General features: G+C 39.8%; 1 protein-coding gene across 1 annotated transcript in view; it reads left to right on the plus strand.

Moving 5' to 3' along the window:
• The window catches only part of LOC105205514 (dynein assembly factor 5, axonemal), a 106,946-nt gene extending 94,619 nt beyond the window's left edge, over positions 1 to 12,327 (plus strand). The window contains exon 6 of the mRNA XM_026138215.2: positions 11,972 to 12,327. Within this exon, the coding sequence (XP_025994000.1) occupies positions 11,972 to 12,108 (137 nt within the window). The 3' untranslated portion in view covers positions 12,109 to 12,327. The remainder of the gene's footprint in view (positions 1 to 11,971) is intronic.
• Positions 12,328 to 14,331: the final 2,004 nt, after the last annotated feature.

Genomic DNA, 14,331 nt, shown 5'->3' on the forward strand with positions numbered 1-14,331 from the left:
GCAAAAAAGAGAGAGCAATAGGGAGAATGATCATGGGGATAAGAGAGGGGATAGAAAGAGAAAAAGAGAATAGGGAAAGGAGAGAGGTGGGATTACAGGTGAGTAAAGTCAACTTAGGGGGGAAATGGTGAAAACTAGTGGGTGTATATATGAATGGGGATCTAAAGGAAAAAACGAGGCAATTAAGAGAGTGGATGAAGGAGAGAAAAGAGGGAGTAAGTATATTAATAGGGGGGGATTTTAATGCGAGAACGGCTAAAGAGGGAGGAGGTATAGGAGAGGAGGAAGAGGGAGAGGTAGGGGAAAGAGAGAGAAACTCAAAAGATGGGAAGATGAATGGAGAGGGAAAGAAATTGTATGGTTTTTTAAAAGAATTAAGATGGTCAATCCTGAACGGATGCATAAAGGGAGATGAGGAGGGAGAATGGACGTATACTGGAGGGAAGGGGGGGACTGTCATTGACTACGTAATCGGGAATGAGGATACGAGAGGAAAAGTGGTAAAGATGAAGGTGAAGGACTAGGTGGATTCTGACCATCAGCCATTAACTGTGTACATAAAAGGCGGAGAAAGGGGGGAGGAAAGGATTGGAAAAAAGAAAGGAAAAGAAAGAAGAGGAGTTTGGACGGAAGAGGGAAGGAAGAAATTTGAGGAATACGTGGGTAAGAAGGATAGTGTTTCGGAGGGGGTTGAGGAGGGTTGGAGGAAATTGAAAAAAATAGTGGAAGGAGCATTGGAAAGAGTAGAGAAAAAAAAGAAAAAGGTGCGGAAAGGATGATGGAATGTAGAAGTATAAAAAAAGAAGTAAGGGAGGAGTTTAAAAGTGGAAGAAAAGAAGAGGGAAGGGGGAAAAATATAAAGAGATGAGGTAAAGATACAGAGAGTATTGTAAGGAAAGGAAAAGAAGGGAAAGAGAAAGATGGGAGAAGGAATTGGAAGGTGTAAGAACGGAAGGGGATGTATGGAGGGTAGTGAACAGGAGGAGGAGAAAGAGAAAGAAAGTCAGGGAAGGGATCGAAATGAGGGAATGGGAGGGACACTTTAGAAAAGTGTTGGGGGAAATGGAGTGGAGGGTGAGAGAAAAGATGAGGAGAAGAGAAGGAGTGAAGGAAGATGATATCAGTAGGGAAGAAATAGCAAGGGCGGTAAGGAAATTGAAAGAGGAAAAAGCGACGGGAGGGGATGGTATTGTAAATGAAGTATGGAAATATGGGGAAAAAGAAATAAAGGGATGGCTGTGAGAAATATGTAACAAAGTGTGGAGAGGAGAGGGGTGGCCGAAGGAGTGGAGGAAGGGGGTGGTAGTGCCGGTAGTAAAAAAAGAGGAGGGGGAAAGGGTTGAAGAATATAGAGGAATCACGTTAACGCAAACGGCATACAAGGTGTACGCAACGGTACTTGCGGAAAAACTGAGGGAGGAGATGGAGAGGAAGGGGATACTCCCACCGAGTCAAACGAGGTTTAGGAAAGGAGTAGACACGATTGATCAAATCTACGTATTGAATTATCTGATAAACAAGATGGTGGCGGTAAGAAAGGGCAAGATGGTGGTGCTATTTGTAGATTTGAAAGCTGCATTTGACTCGGTGGATAAGGAAATCCTCATATAGATGATGAGGGAGAGGGGAGTTAGAGAAAGCTTGGTCGTGAGGTGCAAGGAGGTACTGGAAGAGACCATAAGTAGAGTGAAGATGGGGGATAAGGTTGGGAAAAACTCTGGACGAGGAGAGGGGTAAGACAGGGGTGTTCTCTCTGAGTCCATGCTTATTTACGCTGTTGCTGGCGGATTTAGATGAGGAGTTAGAGAGGGAGATTTAGGGGAGAGTGAAGGTAAAAAGAAGGAAAATATACTCGTTGGCGTATGCAGATGATGTGGCAGTGGTTGCAAAGGAGGAGACAGGGATGAGAAGGATGATTAAGACACTGGAAAGTTATATAAAGCGGAAGGGATTAGAGGTCAATGTGGAGAAGACGAAGATAATGAGGTGTAAAAGGGGGGGGGGCGGGAAACAGAAAAAGATGTGGAAATGGAAAGGAAGAAAGATAGAAGAGGTGAGAAAATACAAATATCTAGGGTATGTAATGATGGCAAATGGGGGTCAGAGAGAACATATAGAGGAGAGAGTTAACAAAGGAGCGGTGGTGATGAGAAAAGTGTGGGGGATAGGAAAGAGGAAGTTTGAAAAGGATTGGCCGAAAAGGATATGGTTATTTGACAGATTAGTCTGGACGGTAATGGTATATGGAGTGGAAATATGGGGCTGGAAAGAAAGAGAGAAGATAGAAAGGATACAGGACAGGTTCTTGAAGTGCATTTTGGGGGTCGGGAGGTACACGCCGGAGTACATGGTGAGGGAGGAAATGCAGAGGGAAAAGTTAAGGGGAAGGGCAGGGTTGAAAGCATGGAGTTATGAAAAAAAAACTGGTAGAGTGAGAGGGAGGAGAGCTGACGAGATTGTGTTTGGAGGAAATGAGACAGGGCGAAAGTAGGAAAAGTGATGGGTAAATAGAAAGAGGAAAGGAGAAATTTTTATGAGGAGAAGAGCTGAAGCTTAATAGAGATAGAAAAGATGAGAGAGAGGAAAGAGTTGAGGGGAGAAGAGGTAGTGGCAAGAGAGAGTAGGTGGCAAGAGGAGGAAAGAAGGGAAAAAATTAAGGGCTCTAGATTTAACATATGGTATGGTAGGGTGAAAGGTAAGGAGTTGCCAGAGTACCTAAAGAAGGGATGGAAGGAGCAAAAATGGCAGAGAGTGGCGAAGGGGATGCGCACGATTGGACACCACCACTCACAGCGGCCGATGCCTAGAGTTTTTCCGTTGGTTTGGTTAGATAAGTCAAGATGATTGGTTGGTGTCCAATTGTGCTGTGTCCAAAAGAGTGTCACCCGTGGCGAAGTATAGGCTGGGAGATGGGATGATGAGGAGTAGATATTGGGAAGGAGATGAGGAAAGGAAGTGTAGGATATATGGAGGGGGAATGGAAACTTGGGAGCATGTATGGGAGGAATGCACGAATTGGGGGGTTGAAAAGGAATGGCAGAAGATGGTGGATGAGGTCTTGGGAGAGGAAGGGGAGGGAGAGATTTGGATGAGAAGATCAGAGGAGATGAGGGAGGGAGGAGGGTGGTTGGGTATAAATGAGAGTGTGGAAGGAAGAGAGGAAAATGCGGCGGAAACGGAGGTCCAGAGAATGAGTGTGGAGGCATGGATGGATGAGTGATCTCTCTCTCTCTCTCTCTCTCTCTCTCTCTCTCTCTCTCTCTTTCTCGTGCGTTGTAAAGGATGCAAAGAATAAAATGTTGAAACCATGCTCATGATAACATCTCTCTTTTGTGAGAGCGGATGCTGAGACAAAAAACCATCACCGTACATTAATACGTTATTGAATAATTTTAACGTGATTCATCCAAGGTTAAAATTCACTATTGAAGTCGGCGGTGATAAAATTAATTTTTTTAGACACTACGATTTTAATTTTTGACAATAAGATTAAATTTGACTGGTTTCACAAACCTACATTTTCAGAAAGATATCTGAATTTTTTGCATCCGCTTTTACAAAAGAAAGGTGTTATCATGGGCATGGTTGATAGAACCTTGTCGCATCCTGAATTTCACCAAAAAAATCTAGAGTCAGTAGTGAACATTTTTTTGAGTAATGACTATCCGTTAGATTTTATTTTTAAAACTATAAAAATAAGATTAAAAAGTCTGATCCATAATCAAAATACCCAACAGAATAAGTTTACTAATGATTCTGAATCTGAACAAACAAAAAATTGGTTTACGATCCCCTTTATTGATTCAGTGTCTAACAAATTTAGGGGCATCACAAATAATACTGATTCTGGATTGGCATTTTACAGTTTCAACAAACTCGGCACTTTTATCAAAGTCCATAAAAATCCTCTCCAGGATACCTCCAAAAAAACGTCGTGTATAAAATAATAGAATTATATCGTTGAAAATGACTCCAAGGGAAGTCAAAACGCGTCCAATATTTATATGCATATTTATGTACTAATAGCGAAATACATGTACTATTATTATTGACGCACTAACTACCGCGTTTGACTCGCATTTCCTGCAGTTTTATTCTCTAATTATATCTTTTATTGCATTTTCTTGCAGTCAATTTTGAGAACTTCTCAAAATACTATAAATAACTTTATTATACTTTCTGAATTATGACGCTTGAAAGTTACAGTACACTGTAACTTTTAAGCTTCACAACTCGGAAAGTTCTCAACGAAAATAAACTTTCTTGTAAGGTTTTGAAAAGCTCTTGACATCAGCTATTAGATCCTGGAATCAAAAATAGAGAGTATTCCATTTAAGAAAATCAATGTTACTTTGACCTGATCTTGGCTATGCAATCCAAGGTCAAACTGATAGCATCAGTAAATAGATATTTTTAAACCATTAACTTTTGTCTGAAACACTTTTTTGTAAAACTTATATTTCCCGAGATATTTAGGTGTCCCAACTTTTTGGGGACACTCTGTATATCTCGTCCTGTAAATGAAATAACACGCAAAGTATTAACGTACTTAAAGTACTTACTTTTCTATATGAGAAATAAAAATATATTTAATAAAATTTATCTGAGACATATAATCTGTTAAATAAGAGTTTGGTCAGCCTTATTCACAACTGGTAAAAGTATTGCTCTTAATTTTTTGTGAGCCGATAGAGGAAACCTTTTTCTTCAATGCATTTTGAAGAAAAATTTGTTATTGTTGATTTTTTGTAAGAAAAACAAACGCCGTGAGTGCCACATATGCGATGCGCTATGAGGCTATGTTTCTGTGCAGTTATCCGAAAGATCCGAAAATGTCTCGAGATATTATATGCTTGTTGAGATTGACCAAATTTGTTTGAAGCTACTATTTGCTCGTATAGAACATTTGTCAGTAAAAAGTACGTCACTAAAATCTCGATTGATGTTCTAGCTTGTGCGCCCAAGCGAGTCACTTTTCACATGTTTTTCACTCAACAGAATTCTCTTCCCATACAGCACAGAGAGCTTGCAGAAACATTGCAGAATGATTTTATTGAAACATTGTAATATTGCATTTTGATTGCAAAACATTGCTGCAACATTGCTGGAAGATTGCAGCAACATTAAGATGTCCGCTTTTTGAAATATTGCATTGAAACATCCCATTTTTTTAAAATATTCACATAAATGTTATTACATCACATAATTCCAATAAACAAAACAATATTTGTGTAACATTTTAAAAAATATTTTTTGCAAAAAAAAATCTCGAGAATATTTTTTCGGAAATTTCCAAGCGGTCACCCATCTAAGTCGCGACTCCGGTGAACGTTGCTTGACCTCCGTGATCGCTGCGAACTGAAACACTTTATGCTGATATGTGTATATAACTGGTAGATCAGGTCAATATACGTTATCGAAAAAATGAAATATGTATAATTAAAGCACAATATTTATATAAACAAATATAATTATAGTTTTTTTATTAATTTTGCAAATGCAAAATAGCATCTGGAATAACTTTTCTATTATTTGTTTAAATAAGATGCAATTAGAAAATATATATCAATATAATACAATAATTAAATTAAATATGAAAAATTTTTATTAAAAAAACAATTAAAAAATATTCATTAGGCTATAGATAGAGGTTTCTTCATATATGAACCAATTTCATCTATTGATATAAATATTTATGTTTCTTAACAATACTATGATGCACACAGCACCACGGGACTACATGCCTTTTTCTAGACGTCTTAAAGTTAACATTTGAAGGATGTCTGCAGATGTCTATGCAAAGTCGATTTGCAATCAACTTTGAAAGCCTGACTTGGATGAGTCGACTTACAGTCGATATATGGACGGTTGTACTCTTAGGGAATGTAGAGATTCAGCGGAAAATTTAGTAACGTCGCCCGACCTTAGTTTGCTAAATGCGGATGAATAATTATGGATGAGTTAAATTAATATATTATTATACGCGAATATTCTGCTTTATCTCTTTATTGCCACTACTTTATTAAAAAATTATGATATTGCAATGTTTCCCGAATATTACTGGCATATGCCATGCGATGTTGTTGGCATATTGTTAATTTATGTTTCTGCAATGTCTCTGTAATATTGCATTGCAATCTGCAACATTGCAACGTTGCTGCAATGTTGTTGGAATTTTCTGTGCTGTATGGGATTTATTGTAGTGCGGCATTTCATGTCATGTGCATGATGTAAGAAGAAAAGTGAAGCAAGTAACCAGATGCGCAGTAAACCATACTCTAGACCAATCAGAACTGGGTCCAAATTTTGAGATTTAATATGGTTACGGCTCCGGTACTGGGACGTATTTATACTTGTATTTATACGTGAATCGGAGATAATCGGTGAATCGGAGAAATTCAAAGCTACTTAAAAAAAGAAGAACGTGAAGGTAAGGTTGAGACTTTGTACATTAATGAAAATTGTGATAATTGTTATTTCAAATTTTTTAAACTTGGTTTAGAAGAAATTTGGAAAGTTATAAGAATGAGTTTATGTGTATGGCTAAATTGTTGTATTTCATGTTTATAACAACAGTGTTTATTGCAACAGTGATTTGTGTTAAAGATTATAAATTTCAAATATTTTTACATTTTTATATTTATTTTTTTTAACAACATCTACATTTTAAGTACGTGTGACTACATATGATTGTTTCGTATTTAAATTGCGCGGATATATTTGGACCCAAATTTTATTGGCTTATCACATAGAGCCACGCCTCTTATCGCGCATCGAGTCGCCGACGATGCGCGTTGTTTCACCTTGTTTTTTACATCATGGTCATGAGCACGGATAACGATACATCCCCACATCATTCCCTATAGGGCCGATAAACCGCCATCTGTCCGGCCGAACACCCGCCAGACAGACGAACAGGCGCTACGCGCCAATAAACGTTTCTCACAAGCGTGTTCAAACGTACGAACGCGCTGTTACCATGCCGACTCCGCGCGTACGCGCCATAAGCCACGCTTGCCTGGTGTTGGAGCGACCAAGAGCAAACGTGCGAGCAAGAGCATGATACCTGCTACCGATTCGATATCGGAAGCGGGGAATCTGTGGACCGAGGAGGACCGAACTCCACTCGAACATCCCCGACTCTTCAAGATCGGGGTATACAGGGTGTCAGGTAACTACCGCCCGTAGTTTCGTGGATTGATAGATCAAGTAAAACTGAGCAGAAAAGTCCTTTACTATTTTTTAATATTTGCCATAGTTAACGAAAAAAAAATTAATAAAGTCTGCGAATAAGCGCGTATCACGCGCAAGGACCGCCCGCCAGTCGCCAAAACGTAGGCAACCACGGCTGTAGGCGTGGCGCGGTGAGAAGGGAAAAGCAGCAGTAGCTGCGGCCTGCGAGCGGCGCGGCAAGGAGGAAGAAGGCTGCCCCGGCTGCCGACGTCTCGGCGACCGGTGGGCGGTCCTTGCGCGCGGTGATACACGCTTATTCGCAGACTTTATTAATTTTTATTTTGTTAACTATGGCAAATATTAAAAAATGTAAAGGACTTTTCTACTCAGTTTTACTTGATCTATCAATCCACGAAATCAGGGGCGGTAGTTACCTGACACCCTGTATAAGGGGGCAATCTCGCAGAGAAATCGACTCTTCCCGATCCAGTTACCGAAACCGAGCCGAGAAAAAGCGATAGAGCGAGCTCTGCCACTACTGAGTGATCTCGACAGGTTCGATCTTTTCTGAGCCAGACAACGTGGTCGAAAGATCTTGATTAGCGTTCCTTCCCTTGGTTGGAAAAGGAGTAGAGGGAACTCTGGCTTGGTCAAGAAATCTTGACAGTCACCCAGTTTTCCATATAAACACCGACGGTCCCCAATGATGGCTGTCACCCAGGGGGTAGAGATATTTCTGCCTCTACCGAGAGATCTCGGGATAGTCGGCCCGGAAGATTTACCGAACACAGGATTTCCCTACTAAGGAAATCCCCGCGGAATCCACTTACAGCGACTTCGCGTTACGAACCGACCAGTTTTGCAAAATACGTCGTCTACACGACGCGACGTCCCGCGCACACCGCGGTTTGCTCCACGAACCTCGTACCGGCGAGATAAACACGCCACGAGAATAATAAGAAAACGTGCGACAAAGACGAAGATACTGCACCGCTTGCACGTGTAGACCGAGCGTGTATATAGCCGATCCTGTAAATTCCGCCAATAGAATTGTAAGCTTTTATTATCACTATAATAAAATCTCTTGTTATTGCACCTTAGCTCAAAATTAATCATTTCGCGCCTTAATTTTGAGCCCTGGCAATACCAAGAGCGATCCGTGCTCGGATAACACAGGGTGTTACACGGATATGAATTTGAATAGTTACATACGATATCTAAACGTTATTGCTTCAATTTCGCTTGTTCTTGATCTAGTATTGGACCAGGATTCTGCGAAAACAAATTTGCAATTATTTTATCTTTTTTTTTCTTCAATTTTCCTATCGATTTACGTTCCGGTAAATCATTGACAATTTTTGTGACCTTGCCAAATCCACTTCTGCACAAATTGTTTTGACTTCCCCATATATTTATCGCTAATTGCAACATTTTTGGACCTTTTGGATGGCTGCACAGAAACACTGCCTCGTAGCGCGTCGTGTATTTGGCACTCATGGCGCTTAATGTGTTTTTTTACAAAAGACCAACAACAACTGAATCTTTCTTCAAAACACATCGAAGACATAGGTTTTCTCTATCGGCTCACGAAAAATGAGAGCGATACTTTTACCAGTTGTGAATAAGGCTGACCACACTTTTAAAAGACTGTATTCGCTGAAGCAGCACCAGCAATTATACATATTGATTAGTATGCATGACTTAATACGTTTTTCAAGTAGCAAACTTTCATAATTCACACACGACGCAACGTAAAATAACTATTGTTCGCAATTATACAGCGGCAAAACATACACGTCAACTCGTCGCTAACCTCGCGCGCATGCACACGTCATTTAACCCTGCACGTCAAAACGCAAGCTGTCATCGCGTAAAATACCATTAGCGGCGCGCGACGCGCAATCTCAACTCTCTTGACATCCCACTAGCCAATCGGCATCGCGGAAAGACGGCAACAAAACCCGCGATACATCTCGTTACATCTCGCCCGAAAAACCAACTTCTCGCGTCTACACCAACTTTTTAAGAGGATGCTATAGTAACCGAAAAACTTTTTTGATGTTGATACTGCAGATTATTTTTTGAGCAAGAACAGGCTATCGTTCTTTGTCTAACGCATAGATCTGTCTTTGTTTTTTGATTATTTCGCCATTTGCAAAAAAACCTATCAACTATTGTTGGGCACAGTCATTGCTTTGCTTGCTATTGTTTACGTGCTTTAAGCAAAATTTGTAAATGTACAGCTGTTTAGGTATTAAACTTTTTTGTTAGATTTTTGACTGAAATGACACACAGCCAGTGTTATGTGTTTGAGTTTTCTGAAGTCCGGGCTGATCTTATTTCATATTTATGAGCTACAGAACGTCAGTAAACAACAAAAGTTAACCTCGGTTGGCAGATCCACGAAAATAAATAAATTTTTAATTTTTTGTTTGAATTTCTTGTAAAATTTACCAGCCCGGACTTTGTTTTGGTGCATACTTTTATTCTGTAAAAGGATTTTGTGATCCGTAGAGCCAATTCAAAAATTAATGAACACTGTAATGTGTCGGTAATTCCTGTCAGTATAGCATCGTCTTAAGGACTAGACAAAATAGATGCACGCTGCACGTGCACTACAAAGCTTCTATAATAATATTACATAATTTCATAGAAATTACAAATTGAATATTACATTATTAATCCCTCAATACACATAGTCAAAATACGCAATAATAGCCGTTCACGAAGTAAACGCTGAAATAAGAACTAATCAGCACATCAAAAAAGTGAAAACAATAAACTTCGAGATTTTGATTATCGATACAATGCACTTTTTCAGACAGGATGATGGTATCTGCAATAATACATTATTATTTTAACAAATAAATTTGGCAAGTATATAAAGACATCAAAAATAAAAAAACATAATTATTGGCTAATAATTTTGTGCAGTTTTTAACTACAAATAAAAAATTTTTTTTATATTAGGTCTATGAATTAATTTGTACCGTATTTTTGTGAATTTTTTCCAACTAGTAATCGAATCGAAAGTTTGGTTGAGACACTCCAAATTGCTTGGCAAGTTCTTTTTGTGTTCATCGAGTTCTGATCGAGTAACGTCTATTCATCGTTTTCAAACTTGCAAGACTGCCCAACACGTTATTACTCAAATAACTAAATCATTTTCTGCACATTTTTTTGTTCACTACGCCTTCAGTGTAGTAAAAATAAAGAGAATTAAATTATCTTTCTGACAGCACCTTCAGATTTACGTTCGGACTTGATTTGCACCGTATAAAGAGTAAAAACTGCAAATAGATCCGATTTACTCCGCTCTGCCCAAATTTTTTTTTATTTAACCGTTTAGTTTTGTAAAAATTTTTTTGCTTTAAGATATTTGATTTTATACTGAAAAAAGGCCAGTAAAGTCCTGAAACGTTTATTCGAATAAATTGTTTGTCAATCTTTGACATATTAATTAATATGTCAAATGCATACACGTAAAATATTATTCTTTCTATCCTTCTTATATTGATTACTTTCTATGTTTCTTATATTGATTTTTGGATCATTGTCATATTTATTAATTTGCATTTGTTTACATTGAGCCTTTTATCATTTCTATCTTTATTATAGTATTTTAAAAAGTTCTTGAAGCAAGCTTTAAGAAAATGCAATCAAAGAACAATGTTAAAAAGGGCCGTTTATTGCTCACTAATGGGGCATGTTATAGTCAAGCTATAATTCGGCGCATGGCAACCGTAAACAGGTCACCATGCCCGAATTAAAACACTTGCTAAGCATTTTTGTGACACGATGAAACAATCAGAGAGCCCAGAAACCTGAAAACCCAACAGGCATTACCGAAATCGTGTCACAAAGACGCTAAACATGCAGAAGTAATTGCGCCAAGAAGTGGCTTAGCGCAATCACTTTAGTATAAGAAGACCGTCCGACAATCGAGCGGCGAAGTAGTGATAATCAAATGTCCATACATCATACATCTATCCATGCAATACACAAGCAGCCACCATCCACCTCGAGAGTTACACGTACAACACTCCAGTCACGCCTACTAACGTATACCATCGCTACGAGCGGAACATAAACGTTGTAACACGAGCTTGCGCTCGAGAGTGATAGCGGACTGTGTCAAAATAATAAACGCCTTTATTTCATACGGACTCCTCCTTCTATAAGTCTTTTCACCGGCCTTTTGCCCCCCTTTCTGGAGTCAATCGGGCTTAGGTCCGACATTATGCGATCAAAAGCACAACAGAGCATACTAATAGCATTATTGTGTTCAGCAAGACAGAAATGTATAAAATTGATTATGTTTTTTACGTTTCAGCAAGACAGAAATGTATAAAATCGATTATGTTTCCATTAATGAGGAAAAAACAGCCTTTATTTAACATTGTTCTTTGAAGGATTTAATTTAAGAAGTTGAAGATTATTTCTATGTAATCTTTAAACGATTGTTTAAGATCAAATCAATAACAACATTTTATATCATAAAACTTTTGTACGATGAAACTTTTTCTCGTATTTTCCATATTTTTTGAAATATTATATTTGTCTTAGGAAATTAAAATAAAATACTTTGTATGTAAACATATTACTTTTTGTAATATTTTTGGAATTTGCTATAAAAGTTTTCACGAAATGTTATAAATGCATATTTCTGCAAAGTTCTTACGATATTACAATTTCCAAGTTTATAATATTGGTGCACACACAATGTTTTTATAAAATTCTGTGCTGTATGGATTAGTACAATACAGTTTTCTAAACAATTTTAAAATTCTTTTTTCAGACGCATTAAAGCGCGTTGCGAAGATCCATCCTGAGTTACTGCACGAAAAATTGCATAACTGTCGACCGAATTTCAGGAACAAAGCAGGAGTCGATGTACTTTTGAAATATTGTCAGAATATATTCAAACAGGATTAAATCCTTTTTTCAAGCAAATTCTTCTGCCATTTGATAAAATAGTGCGTGTGTTTTATAACAATAAAATAACTTTGTTCTTCAAAAAGTAATCTTTAAGATAAATTTTAGACATTGTAAAGATTTTATGACTTTTAAAAATAAAACTATGACATATATTCAATATTAAAACGTCCCATTTCTTTTTACCTTCAGAGGACACTGATAACCATAAGCTCTATCTCAAACGTTCGGTTAACGCGACTATTCAAACGTGAAAAGTATAATATTTTATATGTAAAATTAGTAGTTCTTTAATTGGTAGATGACAAAATCAAAATATGATGAACCTAACAAAGAATCATTTTATTATGTTAAGAGGATGCTGGAGTCGTTCAGCATCCTCTTAATGGAGCGACTTTTCAATAATGTGTTGTAATATTATTTTACTATACAAGGTGATTCTTAATGCTTGTACCCACTTTTTACCATAGGAACATGATTTGCGACGGATATTTCTAACGTTGTAACAAACCGCTTCCGCGCGACCCCCCCGACGGACCGGTCACCGTCCGCAAAACGCCGGCCGAACATCCGCCGAGCGTCACACAAGGCGCTACGCGCCGATAAACGACTTTAAACGCGCCAATACGAGCAGCGAGGCATCCGCGCGTCGCGGCTGCCGCGCCGCGCACGCGCACCGGCCCCAAACCGGCACGCGCTAGCGACGTGCTCACGCGCCTCCGTCCGCCCACCACGCAACCGATCTCGAGCGGCGGGGACGCTGGCTCCGACACGAACCGAACCGCCACCGAACGTTCCCGACGTCTCGAGATGCGGGTATAAAAGCGCCGGAGCAGCAAGATGCTGGGCTTCTTCTCCGCCGACTGCTCGGACCGCTACTCCGCCGACTAGTCTCCGAAGAAGTCTCCCGAGGTAGCCCTGGGGTCAAGAGTCTTGGCCTCTGTCGAGCGTTCTCGACGGCTACCGCTTTCGCACCCGTCTCTCCTCGCCGAAGCTGGGCTCAAGTGTCTTGGGCTCAGGCAAGCGTACTTGCCCGACCGGCTTTCCTCGACACCGACCCGATCCTACCGCGGCGGCTACAGAAAAACGGGGTAAAGCGTCTTTGCCTCCGTCGAGCGTACTCGACGTAGCCGTCGCATCCTGCCTGCGAGCAAGATCACAACACAACCGCCGCGGATTTAAAGAGCCGCTCAGCCGAGCGACGTCCCGCGCCCCGCTACCGTGCCGGCGACCGCGAAAAGCCGAGCACGCGACCTCGCAAGGCCGAAAAACACGGGGCCGCCCGCGCGCCGAAAACAAACGCCGACCGCGCAAACCACGCACCTGCCGTGGGAAGAAGCGGCAACCGCGCCGACGACGTTCCCCGCGCCGAACCCGTTGCCCGACGGTAATCCTCGATCACCGCGATCAAAATCGTCACCTCCCCGCGCGCGATACGGCCGACGACGTATCGGCGGTGACGCACCCTCTGTACATATTAGCTGTAAGACATTTGTATTCGTCACTCAATAAAACCTGTACCTATTTTACACGTTCAAACACACGAGTCTAATTCTCTCTTAACCCGGATCGTGCCCTGGAATTCCCGACGAGCTACGTCCGTGCGCGATATCTATCCAAGAAAAACGGGTTGTTACAACGTATTATTCTAATAGAAATTATAAATGCGTCGTAAGTCATGCTCCTATAGTAAAAAGTAAGTACAACCATTAAGAATCACCCTGTTACGTCTAGAGTCCTTAGGCAAGTCTCTATTTATGTCAACGGGTGAGACTAAAAAAAATGGGGGCCTGAATGGAGACAGAGAAAGATGCAACAGATCCTTAGTCTCGTGCACACGTGTTCCAAGGGTGCGTGCAACGAGTCGAAAGCATTAAGTAAATTCGAATGAGATCAGTATGTCGTGGACATCCTATGACTTCCATACGATCTCGTGCGTTCGTGTGGTCTGTATTTTACGTAAACGTATCGAATCGATTTGACGTGAGATCGAACCAAGTGTAACCTTGTTCGAGCGAAGGATCGGAGGTGATTAAAGTAAATGAATTAAGAAATGATTAAAAGTAAAAACTACAATTTATTCTAACATCAAAAAGGGTATAAGTGATTACAAATTAAGATGATTATAAAATTAACATAAAGTGATTAAAAAGTAACATAAGTGATTAATGAAAGCTTAACGATGGATAATAGAAGAATTCATTAATAAAAGAAATTAGATTG

This window comes from Solenopsis invicta, chromosome 5 (assembly GCF_016802725.1).
Source record: "Solenopsis invicta isolate M01_SB chromosome 5, UNIL_Sinv_3.0, whole genome shotgun sequence".
Lineage (NCBI taxonomy): Eukaryota > Metazoa > Arthropoda > Insecta > Hymenoptera > Formicidae > Solenopsis > Solenopsis invicta.